Source organism: Cyprinodon variegatus, unplaced genomic scaffold (assembly GCF_000732505.1).
Source record: "Cyprinodon variegatus isolate N-32 unplaced genomic scaffold, C_variegatus-1.0 Scaffold374, whole genome shotgun sequence".
NCBI lineage: Eukaryota > Metazoa > Chordata > Actinopteri > Cyprinodontiformes > Cyprinodontidae > Cyprinodon > Cyprinodon variegatus.
In genome coordinates, this window is record NW_015150827.1 from 373,775 (window position 1) to 390,194 (window position 16,420).

Here is a 16,420-nt window from a genome sequence, read left to right on the forward strand (position 1 = left end):
AAATACAATTTTCCTGGATAAAACTACAGTCCTAATAGTCAGAACTGTAATTACAGATATCCTAAGTTGCACTTTTGCTAGCAAAAACATTTCATGATGTAAAAAATTTATTGTACTAATAGGAATGTTTCAGATACATAGAAATCACTAGACATTTTATTTCTGTCTTAAATGCATTTCTTCCTAGTCGAACTGAACATTTCAGACTTCTAAAATAACATTCTTCCTATCTAAAATGAACATTTCAGATATCACTAGTACAAATGAAGTTGTGTTTCCCATTCATGTTTACTGGTCTTTTACTTCCAGGTATCTAAAATAACCTATCTATCTAAGATAAACATTCTGGATTCAATTATTAATTTATTTTAATTCATTTTAATTTGCCTAACAATAAATATGAATAGTTAATGTAACAACTAAAAGGTATAATGATTAAAAAGGAGGAGAAAATCCAATATTTACATGAAAAGAAAATTACCTATTCAGCTCTTAATACTTTTACGGACATAATTCAAAAAGAAAAATATTACCTACATAAAATAAAAAAATAAACAATAAAGAATATCTCAACCAATGTCCAAAATTGCTTTACTGTGATGATTTTTAGAACACCAGAGAAATATTTTTCTATAAACTAACTTCTTTGATCTTTTTATTGTTGTCATTTCTGATCATTTTGTTCTTCTTTTTATTTATTTATTTTTTTTTATTATTCAAAATCAACTTTTACTGTAAGTTTTTAGCCCAGTCCCGTGAAGATAACGCAAGTCAACAATAACAACATATGGAGCATAATGTGTACAGATGAAGATTCCCCTTTTCACATTTCTACCTTCCCCCTCATATAATTTAGCCTGCAGCTGTCCCTTTAGGTAACACATCAAACTGCCTGATAGGTGTATTAATGCAACAGGTCTTTGCACCAGTAAAGTGCAGTGTTTTAAAAAGGAGAATCCCTCACCAAGATGGCGGCTGTTTTAACGCATCGTTCCAAGTGAAGTTCAAGCTTTATATTTCTAAAAGTCTCGCTGGATTTTTGCTTACGAACAATTCCATTCATAATTAATAAAATAGATCTCTTTTTTTCCTTTTTAAATTATTTTCTGTTCGCATTGTAAGCCTATTAACCCCTGTACATAACTTCCGCGTATAGAAAAAAAAAAAAAAAAATGGACTTCTCCTATAATCCAAGCAAACCTTACTGGAAAAAAAAAAAAAAAAAAAAAAAATCAGGACTACGCATGCGCAGTGGTTGCCGTGGTTACAAGTACACCCAAATTCAACGGCTCTATTTTTTTTTCTTACAATCAAAATGGTAAGTTTAGTCAAATTTCTCAAAAACGATTTATATTTCGATTATTGTTTTGAAGACATGTCTCAAAACGTTAAGTTTGTTGCCGTAATGTTAGAAAATATTTCTTATTTGTTAAAATATTTCACTTTACTGAATTTAATCCAAATTGAATGCAAACTGTCTATCAAGCTAAAGTATGACCTGGAGTTAATACTTTACTGTCTATCACTGTGTGTGTTATATTTCTTATTTCAGTATTCTAAATACAGAAATCTTTAATCTAAATGTTGTCTTCTACATATTCTCGTTTCTCATGTCAAACCTTGATTTTGCTTTCTTGCATGTCTATCACATATCTTTCTTTTCCATGAATTATAGCCCCCCAAGAAAAAAAAGGTATGTGCGAAAAGCACTCAGCTCATTTTCTTTGTCACCTTTTAGTTGTATAAGCACTGATTATCTATTTAACTGATTATAGTTTTCTTTTAAACATTTCTATCTCTATCCATTCTGGAGTTCAGATAAAAAAAAAGAAAACTAAAATTTTCAAGTGTTTTTTCAGAAGGCCCAGAAGAAGAAAAAAACTCTGAAATCGCAGAAGCAGAAAGAGGAGGAAGGTAACCTTTATGTCTGTCTGTCTACCTAAACATGTGCTACGTTGACACACTTAGGATTTTATTTTGAACCTCAACCTATAACTATATTTTCTTGCATCTTATAGATACGGTTGAAGTGAGATAATTACTGATAAATGCTAATTTACTGAACTCTGATGCAGTTGTTCTACAGACCTCAGTAAAAAAATGAAAGCTTTAACTCAAATGACATGTAGTTTGGTTAATGTGTTAGCCTTAGTGTCTCTGGGGTTTTGCTGTTTTTCTGGTGTGAGTGAGCTTCCTGCTGCAGAGAGGATCTTTGCTGGTGGCTGGGCCCATAGACATATATATATATTATGTCTATGGCTGGGCCAACTCGTGTTGCTTTTGTAATTAAAATGTTAAAATCCACTGGTTCTCCATGTGATTCTGAATGAGGGTCAAAAAACTACAAAACCAACATGACATAATGTTATGATTTGGGAACATTCCACTTTGCTTTAATAAATTCTCAGGTTCCTTTGGATTCATCTTTTAGATCATGTCCATCTGTATTATAAAATTTTGACCATGCAAAGACAAGATGAGCAACATAACTGCAGGACATTCCCATGGTTTTCATATTGTATTTGCTTGAACAGATAAATGTGTCTCCTTCAGACACCTGAACCAAATGAAGGCCCACAGGTCTCTTTATATCTTACCTGACTTCTTAGATTTTTTTCCATATAGGGCAGCAGTATTTTTGGCCTATCCCTTCATTTAATGCACAAATCTGGAATAAGTAGAACTTGTAATTTAATTGTGAATTGGTATCTTCTGGCTTGCTTAACAGTATAGCAGCCCTAGTGTAGTTGAAATTGAATAAAAAAAAATAACTGAGCTTATTATTCCATCATTTATAAAATAGTTATAATTTTGATCCTAATTGCATGACAAAGCAAAAGGTGATTTTTTTTTAATGTCAAACTCAATGGAAAACAAAGTGATTTGACATTTTCTACAGTGCATATAAGCATCAGCTTTCATCCAGCAGTGAGGCGATCCTTTCTTTTTTTTCTTCCAGAAGCAGCCCGGCTGCAGCTGCAGCTTGAAAGAGAAGAACAGGAGAGACTGGAAAATGAGAGAAAGCAGCAGGAGATACAGTGGTTAGAGGAAAAGGTACAATATTTTTAAACATACATGATGAAGTACAACCCTAAAAATGTTTTTTTTTTTTATCTAACTAAATGCAAGCTGTTTAATTTTGTGATTATTATGAATATAAAGCCTGAAAAAGCTTGAACAAGGCTTCTTTTAAACAAGCAGGGTGGTTCTAAAGAGATCTGTGTTTACAGTTCTGATTGAAGTCTTTTGTAGGGGAGGGGTGGGGGGACATCAGCATCAGCTATATTACCCTCAATATTTTGATTATCACAAACATAGCACTTTCATGAACTCAGACTCCCATTGGTCAATTAATTAATTTCCTTATCAAATTCTCTTACAAAAATGTACTGAATAGTGAAAGAAAAAGTATAGGGGGGAAAATAATTTTTAAATAACAATTCGGGCCATAAAAGCTTTTATTATTTCCTGTTTTGGACAAGCATATCTTTTGTTTTCTGCATTTTCTCTATTCTGGTATTTTTGCTGTTAGGTTTTGGAGAAAAGAGAGGAGGAACTGCTTAAACTGAACACTTTACTTGAGAAAAATTCCTCGGCAATAACCAAATGGAAGACTGCTGCTGCAGAAAAGGCTGCGGTAGGGAATTCTTTATATTTCTGCTAGTGTTTGCCGTGATTCTTTTTTTATTTTTATTTAAAGGTATAGAGGACAATCTTTTAGTGATTGGATCATCAAAATAAGTTGTCCTCCAAACTGTCAATCATTCTGGTGATATGCTTACGTAAGGGCGTCCTACGGGCTACTTTGGTTAGCTATCTTTTCGTGCACATGCACACTTTCAGGTGCAGATGTGTGGTGAGCTACGGTTTCCAACAGTCATTGAAGCTCTCCTTTCTTACCACGGTTCTTTGAAAATGGCTGAGGGTCGTAAGAAAAAAAAATGTCTACAAAGTGTATGAGAAGAAAAGACAGACCTCAGAAGAAACAGATATAAATCCCAGAATGCTTTACTCGGAAAGCTCTCCTCGCAAGGCATTATGGGATTTGCTGTGACAGCAGCCCGCTGTCACCATAGGCTTTCGCTACCCGACAATGTTGACTAATAACGAAGATGGCGCAGGCACCATACGGTGGAGGAGGTTTTACGTCTCTAACAGCGAGCAAAAAGCAGTGATCATCTGTCCGAACGGTAAGTTAACTGAGTTCACCATAAAGTTCACTGTATAGTCCCTGCTCTATGTACTGATCGAAGGAGTTAGGGGTTTGGACGTACGTTTGGGCACAGTAAGCTTGTATGAACTATGTGAACAGCAACTTTTAAACAGAGCGCACACGAGGAGAAATGGGCTTGTGCATGCTCTTGCTCGTGTGCATGTGCATTTTTGTTTTTAAAGTGGAGAGGGCGGGTCTTTTCAAAAATTCGTGAAAATGCTCCACTATACCTTTAATTATCCAAATATTAAAAACACACAATTTGAGGTTTGACATTTTCTTTGTCATGTCTGACAGAATCAACACAAAGGTTCCTTTTATTTATGCGTATATATATATATATATATATATATATATATATATATATATATATATATATATATATATATATATAGGGATGGCAAATTGAATTATTCATTGGTCGTTCTTGATCATCTAGAGCATGTCCACTTTCTGTGTTCAGTGGGAAAGATATATGCGTTGTGATGGTTACCCAGACCCAAAAGACCAGCGGGCCGTCAATACTTTCATCAGCTTGTGGAGAGACGACCTGGAGTCCAACGTTGCAGAGCAGTTTGACCAATCCACCACAGCCATACGAGTGTGTATTTGTACATACATACGTTATAAAATAAATGTTTGTTTTTTATCACAATTTATGACATAACAACCACAATAACCAGCATAGCTCATACATGTGAAGGGGAAGGAAACATTAAACGTGGTTCATAAAAATTGTATAAAGTGTAAAGAGCTTTTAAAGATGGTGGTGGCAGCATCATGCTGTGGGGATGTTTTTTATCAGCAATTTGAAGGGAAAAAATATATGGACAATCTTAGGGAAAAATACCTGACCATAAATATGCAGCCAGTTCTACAGAAGAATAATTTAATTCAAAGCATATTTGGTCAATGCACATACCCAAATCAGACTCAGAGTGATATTTACGAACCAACTTTGTCAAATTTTACTCAGTTTGAGGTATTCTGCAAAGCAAAATGAGCTAAAATGATGGTCTGGATAGCTGTTAGACAGACAGCAGAAAAAGGTAGTTCTACTCAGTGTTTACCCAGAAACGCTACTCATCAAATCCCATAGTAGGATACTAAAATGATGAATAGAGCTAATCTCAATAAAATTTATCAATTTGTGTATTTAATATGTCAAAATGTAAAAACAACGTTTAGGAATTGAGAATCCTGTTGCTAGACGTTGTATTAACTGGGGTCCTATTTGTAGCTGGCTGAAGATTTGCACGAGCTTCTACAAGAGGCAAAAGATCCAAAAGAGGTTCTGAAGTACCAGGAGGCTCTGATGGAAATGCAGGAGCTTTTCCATTCTAAGCACCTTTTCATAGCTGAGAAGATCCTAAAGGTACAAACCGCTGCTTCATTCATGTTAAACAGTGAAGATCCCAGGATGAAGAAACCTGTTCAGCCTTTAATGTTTTCTTGTTCACAGGGAACATGTGAAAAAATGGATCCTGATGCAACAAACCTGCAGCACGAATACAAACATGAGAGGCTGACGCTGTGTCTCTGGGCCAACCTTTTTAAAGACCTAAAGTTAGTGTCTAAAGTTGAGAATATACAAACCTTTTCATTTTCTTCCCGCCGACAAACTCACTGCTTTGGATTGTCTGTTTTCAGCTTGAATGAGCATCGTTTTGAGGAAGCTGGCCTGAGCTTTACGCTTCCCATGCAGCTGGTTTGGAGCGCCGTGGCCGTACGGATGCTCCACACCCACTATGACCACCTGTCAATTCTGGTCAGGATCAGACATCAGGCACAGAAGCAGGTAGAGGAAGAGAAGGAGCTGCCCATCGAGGAGTTAGACCAAAAACAGGTTTGATCAAATAAATCAGTTTTAAGTTCTAACATTACTTTCTAAGATTACAGTTCTAACGATACTTTAACATTACAGGCTTCATCCCGTCCCCCATCCAGAAAAAGTAGCGCAAGTTCAAAGAGAGGCAGGAGCAAGATATCTAGACAGATGGAAGCTTGCAACAGTCAGATGTCCAGCTCGGATTTTTCTGATTCTCCAAGTAAACATGAAAAACCTGATGTAGAATTTTTAGACTAGATCTCTTTTCATTCTCTTTTTGAAAGTTGATACCTTCTCCAGGGGTGCTCCTGAAATCTCTGGGACATCTTTGATTAACCTTTACTGCTTTGTTTTAAGTGATAATTTTCTATTTATTTTCATTTTAAAATTTGGATCCTTGAAGGGATTTCTACTGATATCCAAAGGGCTTCTTCACTTTTGAAGAGCAGAACAAACCTTTCAGATACTGTGGAAAGTTAAACAAGAGTTTTATGTGTAAAATGTTCCCTTTTTATACACAGTTTTCCACCTAGAACTAATGTAAAATGACCTTCTGTGTCTCCAGCTAAGGATCCAACTGTTCCTCAGCCTAAGGTAATAAGAAGTGGAGCCCAGGTTGTAGATGTGATGCAGTACACATCCGTGGGTGGGGTTTTCTACTGTGATCTCTTCCACCTCCCACCTCGGCCTATCAGAAGAAAAGGATATACAATACTGCAGGTGATTACATCGACCTTAAACTGCCGTAAGCTGTTCTCATAGCTCAGGTTGAGCAGATCCTTTAAGATTTATGTTTTTTTCTTCCAGCTTGAGGATGGGCTGAGAGTGTTCCCGTACCCAACTGGGAAGCCCAGCAATGAGGCCTGCCCTCCAGTTGGGGTGTCTGTTACCCTTCCTGACTGGATTACAAACGTGGAACCTCCACTTGTGGCTCGTTGGGATGCTGGAGGTACCGACAGCAGAAATCACACGGGTTATTTTACACACTAATATATATATTACTAGATTGGATATGGTTGAAGGATTGTTTTCATGGTCCTTTAACATTTTTATAAAATAAATTAGAAATCCCTCCCCTTCACACTTGCTTTTCGTTGTGTTGGTTTGTGTTATAAAATCCTGACAACATTCCGATTATCATGCAACACAATCCATGGGAAGGAATATGTTTATAGCATTGTTGATTTGATCTTTACACACCCAGATAAGCAGTGGAGATGGGATGGGATCACGGACGTATCCTACGAGAAGGCTGAAGCCAAGATCTCCTTCAAGATGGAGACATTTCAGACCTTTGCGTTGATGCAGAAGACCTACGCCAACCTCCCCTTTCAGGGCTGGGAGCTGCGACCGCTGGGCCAAGATTCTGTTCTTTTTACCATCAAGGGAGCCATCTTTGACATCACCATTACTATCAAGGTAAGAGAGCTGTCCTTACAAGAGGAATCTGATGTATCTTTTGCAGAAATTTGAATCAGAATTACTCAATTTAAGGCAAAAAATTCGATTTTTTTTTTTATTTAAAAAAATAGCTGAATTCAAACTTTTATTGTTAAGTGTTTTTTGGAGACTAAAGACTAAAATAAATAAACAGAAGTTATTCAGTTAAGCGGTAAAAAATGCAATAAGGATGAAGCTTGAGCTTCTTCAGTTGCACACTCCGTAAGTGAAGTCATGTCTTGCACAATAAAAGACAATTTTTTTTTTTTTATTAGTTCTTATCTCACTTTAAAGAAAAAAAAATCATGGATGAATATCACTGCACACATGCAGTTTAACCTTTAAATGTTTTCATTTTCATAATTGTATTTCATTTTTTCTGCTTTTCTTTGTTGCATCATAATGTGAAATGTATTACAGATATTATTCAGTATTATCAAATGTTTTTATTTTAAGATATTTGTCATCATTTCCTCCATTTCTATTGCCTAGAACCTCATCTCTCTTTTACGGCTGCTCTGTAATACCTGCAGCACATCAATCTGATCATTTCAATAGGGTGGAACTAAAGTGCTCTCTCTATCTTGGTCTTATGTTGAAATCTTTCTAGATCACCCACAACATGCCCACTTATTGCAAAAACACAAAATAAAAAAATGCAAATGCAATTTAACACCCATTATAATCTTTGAAGCACATGTTATATATCCAACAACATAAAAATAAACATTTGAATACCGCAGAAAAATAATTAAAGCTATTTTTTTAACAAAAACATTGTAACCTCAAAAGAGGAAATTATGATATGGCCTATATTTGTAATTTCTCACTATCTTGAAATTTTAAAATGTATCTTTTTCATTTGACATGTGATAGTAAAACTCCGAAACGACTGAAAATAGAAAAAATCCTTTCCAATTAAAATTAATACAAACAACATTTGCATTTTACATTATTACATTTTAAACTTTGCATTTGTTGAGTTTGTTAAAAGGTGATAATAAATAAGGTCATTATGAGTAAACCAAAAACAATCTGCTAAAATATGCTCACTGACTTTATGTCTGAAAAGATCTAAAAGAGGGATTTTCCAAGGGATATTAAAGTTAAGGGACCAAAACACTTAATTTAAAGTACATTTCTACAGATTTTCTGTTCCAGATGCTTCTTTAGTGCTCACAGATTTTTTTCGATAGCAAACTTTATTAAAAAAAACAGCATGGATTTACATTTGATTTGCAAATAAACCAACAGATATTAATATTTTCTCCAAGAGGTCATCTGCCTTGTGCCATATAGTTATTTTCCAATACACATTTAACAGTTGGAACATGTTCTTGTTTTAAACCAGATGTCGTAAGTAGATGCTTGGTGTTCACAGTTTGTTTGTTTCAATTCAATGAGCAGAATGATCAGTGCATGCTACAGCTGGAGCAGCAAAGAGGCCTCTCTCACCTCATGGGGAAGTGGATGAGCGGACATGCGCTGCAGAAAGCCATGCTCAAGGCGGGAGTCAACATCTTCGTGAACGAGCACACGCACAAATATGTCAGCTTCTGCAGGAAGGTCTGCATACTTTACTCCTTTCATTTTAGCAAATTTTGCAAACAAAATCAGAGTTCAGGGATTTTTATGCTGTATGCGTTAGGGGTGGTTGACTTTTTGAACAGAAGATGTTCTCTATTTTGCCATGTTTTCTATGGTTAAATGTGCCTAACAACCTTGGATAAAAATCAGTCCAGCAGACAACTGTTAGAATAGGAGTAGATCACTAGATCCAACCTATGCTTTGAAAGGGACCAACATTAAATCAGTGCTGCTACATTTGATGATAGTAGTGTCAATATGAAAATTACATTTTGATCACCTTGGCATCAGAAAATGTTTATCTTGTTTCCAGGAATCGCTTACAGAACAAGTTGTTTATAAACAGATGGCCCTCTTTGCATCTGCTTGTGCTTTCTCATGGAGCAAGTGGAATGCCAAATGTGGAGAGGAGCATCTCGTTCTTCAGGTATTTTGGATTTTGCTGCAAACTTCATTTTACTGTGAACAAAACACAAACTATTTCTTTGAGGCATGTTGATGTATGACAACCAGTCTGCAATAAATCGGCAGCAACATGTCTGGTTTGCTTTATCGACTTCAGCTTTGCTAAGGTCTGGAATAAAGTTGCAGAGTTTTTAAAGAACAGTTATGGAATTAAACTATCCTGAGCTTCAGTATCCTGACAAAGGATAAAGCATGGGATGTTGTGGCAACACCTCACTGTAGGGGTGCTTTTCTTCAGCAAGGAGAGGGAAGACGGCTAAAGTTGATGAGAAGAAAAAGTAAAAAAAAAAAGGGTAGACCTGGATAAAAATAAAAAGTGTCTGAAAGAGTTGAGACTGACGTTGAAAGTTTAAACGGTGGTCAAAGGGAGAGATCCATCCGTTGTCATGGCGTCTCCAGGCAAAAACATTCAGGTGATAGAATGACCCAATCAAAGTTCAGCGTCAATTGTAATTTTTTGCCAAACTTGAACATTTCTATTGGTGGTAAAGAATTAATCCAAAGGTATTTGTGGGGCTACAAAGATATGCAAATCTTAATTTTTTTGAATTTCACTTTTTCATAAAGGTTGAAAAGTTTGCATTTATTTGCTCCTAATTCACAGTTTAGCAGTAGTTTGCATTGGTATGTTACATAAAATGTACCAGAAACATGTTGAACCTCTTAGCTTTCATGAATACTTCTGCAAAACTTCGGCAAAGCTGTGGCCATGGCAAAGATTAAAGATAGAGCTAATAGCCCAAAGCAGCTCGTCTTCATCTCTCTGTTGTTTTCATTCCTCTTTCCATCCATCCCAGGTGTGTGAGCACCATGACCCCTCCCCTGTACCTGAAGTGTTGTGGGGCGTATACCTCGTGGGTGCAGAGAAGAGTCAGAAACTAAAGATTACAGAGAACAGTGAAGCTTTTTCTCCAGACCATGTTCCTGGCAGCCTGGTCCACAACACCTTCATCCACATGCTAGAGGATAATATGAGCCCTGATGGAATAGATATGACCAGACATTCCAATTATTGTTTTGTTGATACTGTACAGAACCTGCTGTGTGCCACCAGACCCCTGGTTTTTTCATAGATTCTGCCAACAAACCTTTACAGAGATTCATTTAAACAGAAGTTGGCTCTATCCATCAAATAGGCATAGTTGGTTTTACAGGATTTCCTTAAGAGGTATTTAAGTTTCTAAAAGACCCTTGGAAACAAATTTCCGCTGCAGTGGTGAAAAATCTAAATATGAATACTTTAGTCAGTCTTTTCAGAGTTGTTTTGACAGGAAAACTGCTAATCCTGATGGAGAACTTTGATGAATCCTCTCTGTTCTTTCTGTTGTTGCCTTTAAGCTGGTTTCAGATTGTTAGAACTTTACCATCCTCTGAGCAGGAGTGTTGATGTGTTTAACTATGCACCAGCACAAAGCTTTTGTCCTGTAGCTTCTCCAATTTAATGTTTTATTTTTAAGTTTTTTATTTTTATTTTTTAAGTTTAATTGATTTGTTCTATGATATATGAATGTACTGTGTATGTGTTGATTGTTGAACTAACAGGGCTGTGATAAGGACTGCCACAGATTAAAAGGTACATTTTGTTCATTAAATATTTGCTTTTAATTTTGAATTCATTGTCTGCACATATAAAAAGGGACTTGTTGGTCCTGTAAGTGGTTCCCATATAAGCTGAAAGCTTTTTGTCACTGTTGAGACTGTCTGCAATGATAGGAGAGAGAAAGAGATTTAAAAAGTGACAGAAACAGGTGGATTGTTTTTTTTTGAAGAATTTGGAATCACTGGTAGCAGCACAATCAATATCCACCCACAGGACGGTGATGTAATTAGAACAAAGAGAAAGACATGAAAAAAGGTTAACCTTTGAAGTAACTGTAGATAATCCAACATTTCAGTGAGGTAAAGAGGTAATTATGCTGAGAATGGGCCAAAAACTTTCCCTTTAACAAGGCATAAAGTTAGTGGCTGATCCATCTCTGTTTTTCTACTGCTATTGGCTTGGCTAATAGCAGTACCAGTCTGCTAAAAAAAACCTGTTATCCTAGCCTGAAAGCAGGAAGTGCCTGCCTCATGGACTAACGCTGCAAGTTGCTTCCAAAGATGAGGAGCCTGATCTGCCAACCATTATACTTTTAGAAGCTTTAGGAACCACAATTCTAACCTGCACTTTGGGAGCAAAATTGCTGCAAAGCAATGTGGACACATGACACAGCTTATTAAAAAAAACATTTATTTTCTGTGAACAGTGCATTGATATAGTATAGTACAGAGGCTCCAGCAGTAACTTGACATTTGCTCTAAACATGTATTAATAAGGATTATACCTCCACTTCATTATACAAAACTCAGTCATTCTAGAGTAACAATCAGATGATAACAGAAAGCACACAGCCCTTTGAATCTTAAGGATTACAATCTGAATAAAACAAGAATATGACGTGAAATCTCTAAAAAAAATATGATTTGCACCAAAACACTAAATTTAAGAGGAGTCTAGGTGCTACTGCACCACCTGAATGGCTTTGAATAAAAGTTTTAGGGCCAGCCTGGATAAAGATGGCTATTGGGCCTCATTAACAGAATATGTCAAGAACATTCAGTAAAAAAGAATGCTGTGATGGGTAAGGAACTGTGGTGGCAGCATCATGCTGTGGGGTTTTAACCAATCCAAAAATGCATTTGGGAAATTTTTGTTTAAAAGTACATCTTTAGCAAAGAAGAATGGTTTTCTTTCCAACCGAGCAATAGCACATCAGACTGAGTGTGTCCAGTCTTAACATGATGACTTGATGAGATGAATGGAGTCTAGTGTGCTATTGCTTGGTTGGAAAGAAACCTGCAGCCACACGGTCCTTTCTGGAACTAGTTTGACACCCCTGTTTTCTGAAAGCTAGGGGATCTTACCAAAAGGGTTTGAAGGGAACATTAATTACACTGAAGTCTCTACTCCTTGCCTTCACGCGTCCCTTTTTAGAAAAATAATGTTCATCCTTAATTCTCGGGCTCGTAGTAACGCTTCTTCATGGCCCGATATTTTCGGAGGAAATAAAGGGCCTCCAGCTCTTTGATGACGTGGTCTCCCCTGGCAACCAGCTGTTTGATTTTCTCAGGGTCGGTCTCGTCTTTGTTCTTCATAAAAGCGGACTTTAGGCGTTCTCTGAAATACGCCGCTCCCTTTGGGTACTCACGGCCAAGATACAGCAGCTGGAGGATTAGAAAAAAATTTTCAGTTCACAGAGTTAAATATTTTTTATTAAACTGAAGTTAGGTTCTGTGAATTGCGGGAATGACACACCACGCTGGAAGAAGCAGTGGTTTATTTCTATAGTAAAAACGGGGCAAATAACGAAGCAATATGACAGCTGGAGTCCTTACTACTGTGCTAAAGTAACTGCTGAAATGGTCAAACATGAACAAAATAAAATGCAAATAGGAAGAGAATAATGGAAACATTTTCACATATAGAAACAATATATATATATATATATATATATATATATATATATAAATAAACAGACATCACAGTCAGATATGTCTGGAACCATTTTTTTTTACTGTTTTTTTCCCCATATCACATTATATTGTGGTTTAAAGTCAAAGGAAGGGCAAGTTTATATCTCAACCCCATAAATTATTATTTCAAAAGCTTTAGGAAAGTAAAGCATCCATATATTCAAAAGTATAAACGTGCTTCATCGTCATTTTACCCGTTTTTAATCTATGCCTGCCATCAGCAGTAAGGAAGCAGTGATCAGAACTCACAGTTTTGTACAGTCTAATAACTTCACCCTTTAAAGGGTTTGCCATGTCACAAACCAAAGAAGCCGCCCGCCTTTCTGGAAAAAAGGAAAGAAAAAATGGAGGTGTGAAGACAAACAGATATCAGATATTTTAAGCTTCGATGCATCGCTAACTAAGCGGATTTATACTGACAGGAAAATGTGAACAAGCAGCTGAGAGAAGATCTTCTTTTCTCCGTTTCCACCTTGTCCTCAGTTCACGTTACACACTCTGCCGTGTGACGTCCCGTACTGTCGCAAATATAAACATAAGAACGCGCATGCGCACAAACTGCCGTAATTAAGTGTTCGATTGAGTTTCCTTTTTTTATTTTTCTAAGTGAAAAGTTTTATTTCGCTGCCAGCCCGCGCTGCTATATGATATTTTGTGGTGCTATCGTTATATAAGTGAATATAATAGAATAGAAAATCCTTTATTGTCCCACAATGGGGAAACTGGTGTTTACAGCAGCAAAAAGGTTATAGAAAAAATTATGACACAAATGTGGACCTTAGAAATATGTATAAGAATAACATAATAGTGAATAATTAAAAGATAAACAAGGATGAAGTGCAAAAGAAAAACCTCTTCATTACTTTTTTGCAGTCTTTCTTAAGGAACAGTATGGCTGTGACAGCATGTCACATCAACCATAATGCATCAATAGTATTCTTAAAAAAATACACAGAATTAAAAATAAGGTTTTTAGGACACAAGTTCAAGAAGTGGGATTGATATTTCTAAAAATCTCACAGTAACCTTCTGTTTTAAAGTTGCCAACTCCCCCATAGAAATAAAGGAAGCAAGACTGAGAAAGTAAATATTCTCACAACTAAATATTTTTTAGTTTTTAAACACAACTAATTCTAATTTATCCTATAGAAGGTAAATTAAAATTATCATCATGACAAAAAAAAATATCCTAATGTATCTATTTTAAATGCATGCATTTAGAATTCATTTTTTCGTTTATTGATTTTATCGAATACCTACTCTGGTTTTTTCCCATTGAAACATTTTTTTTTTTTAGGTAAAAAAAAAAATGATGGATTTCAGATTTCCATCCTTTTTAACATCCTACAGCTACACCACATTAGACTACATCTTCTAGCTTTATTTCTGTAAAATCATTCTTTAACTCTCTTCTAAACATAGGCAGATACGTTGATCTATTTTAAACACATGGCTTAACTAATGACCACTGATTACATAAGGTGACAGTCTCACAAGTTAAATAAAATATTAGAAACTTCTATACAACTATTTTGATTTCTCTTTAAGAATAATAATCTACAAAGAACAACAGAAAAACAAAAAAAACAAAACAATTATGCTATTGAAAACCGGCTGTAGCGTGGCACATAAGAGATCAGCCTGGTTAGGATTAGATTAAATAAAAATTCAGCCTCTGCTTGTGTTTCTGAGAAACCATTGATACTTAGCTTCTCTCAATTATTTCAAAAAGGTTGTGAGATTTTTCTAATTAAGGATGTTCCACTAAAGCCAACACCTCAGATACAGAGACAGTCTTTATCAAAGACTAGGGAGCCTTTAGTTCCTCTTCCAAGACTGTTTTTTAACAACTTGCTTAGCAAATATTGCATTTTAAAGATGTATAACATATGTATGTGGTTAAGCCCATGTTAATATGCCGTGACACCAAATCCCATAATGCTTTGCGAGGAGAGCTCTCAACGCAAAGCATTCCCTTATACGGTATATCTGCTCGGATGATCCTTACTTTTCAAGGTGCATTGTGGGAATTTCGAGTCCACTACTTTTTTATCCACTAGATGTTTGGAAACTCATCTAAAATGGTGTAATCACTATATAGTGCCCTATTAGTGCACTACGTAGTGATTAGAGCGGACATTTGGACACCATCTATATTGCATTTTGGGATCCATTTTTGTATCAATGAAACTATATCTATAAACGATGCATTACATGAAAGTGTTGAATTTGAAAAAGTTTCTAAATATTCATCTGTCAATAATTTGATATATATATATTTATTTTCTGAATATATATCATGTGGACTAGACATAAGCATTTGATCAGTTTTAATTTTCCTGTGGGGGCTGCTAAGTCGCAGTGGATGGCACTGCTGCCTTGCAGCAAGTAGGTTCTGGGTTCAATTCCCAGCCCGGGGTCTTTCTGCATGGAGTTTGTATGTTCTCCCTGAGCATGCGTGGATTCTCCAGCTTCCTCTCACAGTCTAAACACATGACTGTTAGGTTTATTGGCTTCTCTAAATTCTCCTTAGGTGAGAGTGTGTTTGTGGATGGTTGTTTGTCTCTCTGTTGCCCTGTGATGGACTGGCGACCTGTCCAGGGTGTACCCTGCCTCTCGCCTGTAGACAGCTGGAGCACCCCTGTGACCCCACTTGGGGGGTGCGCGTGTCAGTAAATGGATGGATGGATGCATTTTCCTGTGTAAAAGAAACTTTTATGGGTAGGGCCCCTAATCCTGCTGCAGCTAATCCTAAATCCAGTCCTGGTTCAAAAGAGCTAGTTGGATAAACCTTTCTGTTCTCCATTTGGCCTTCCTGTAACTCACTTTAAGTAAGTTACAGGACGTTACTTAAAGTCTTGTGCTCTCTCACAACCTGAAGTATAACCATGTCTCAAATGTTGTGGAAAACAAAGACTCCTTTAAATAGCTTTGTGCTTTCACTACTTCATTGTAAACACCCTACTAACGCTGATTAACTTTGAAATTCAGGAACATCGTCCAAACCAAAGAATGTTGTTTTCTGGGTGTCCTGGTGATACGAAAGTGTGGAGTGCTCACCTTTTGGAGAACCAGTTCATTTTTTATTGCATCTACAGTCATTGCTTTAATGAAATCTTACTTATCAGCTACCACCTATGTAGAAGAAACAATTTCCAGATCTAAATTAAATCAAGCTAACATTTTAGGAGAAAACCACACAACATTTTTCAGTGCTTTATTCACTCTTTCTCACAATTTATCATCGTTAAAACATTTTCATCGACAGAACACACCTGATCAGACACAGGATCCATCAGAGTCCTGCATCGGCCAACTAGTTCAAGAAGCACAAACTCAAGATAAGCCTGCACCGATCGGATAGCGATATATAC

General features: G+C 36.3%; 2 protein-coding genes across 2 annotated transcripts; one reads left to right on the forward strand and one right to left on the reverse strand.

Moving 5' to 3' along the window:
- Positions 1 to 1,286: 1,286 nt before the first annotated feature.
- Positions 1,287 to 10,908, forward strand: casc1 (cancer susceptibility candidate 1). The gene is made up of 15 exons (XM_015386680.1): positions 1,287 to 1,318; positions 1,860 to 1,914; positions 2,960 to 3,054; positions 3,533 to 3,637; positions 4,677 to 4,814; positions 5,454 to 5,588; positions 5,676 to 5,779; positions 5,864 to 6,059; positions 6,138 to 6,261; positions 6,607 to 6,761; positions 6,849 to 6,990; positions 7,246 to 7,460; positions 8,889 to 9,047; positions 9,382 to 9,495; positions 10,331 to 10,908. The coding sequence occupies exons 1-15, from the start codon at positions 1,316 to 1,318 to the stop codon at positions 10,604 to 10,606; spliced, it is 2,016 nt and encodes a 671-aa protein (XP_015242166.1). The 5' UTR covers positions 1,287 to 1,315; the 3' UTR covers positions 10,607 to 10,908.
- Positions 10,909 to 11,772: 864 nt separating this feature from the next.
- On the reverse strand, positions 11,773 to 13,547 carry lyrm5 (LYR motif containing 5). Its single transcript, XM_015386682.1, has 3 exons — positions 13,467 to 13,547; positions 13,296 to 13,369; positions 11,773 to 12,737 (listed from the first exon to the last, which is right to left on the reverse strand). The coding sequence occupies exons 2-3, from the start codon at positions 13,338 to 13,340 to the stop codon at positions 12,525 to 12,527; spliced, it is 258 nt and encodes an 85-aa protein (XP_015242168.1). The 5' UTR covers positions 13,341 to 13,369; positions 13,467 to 13,547; the 3' UTR covers positions 11,773 to 12,524.
- Positions 13,548 to 16,420: the final 2,873 nt, after the last annotated feature.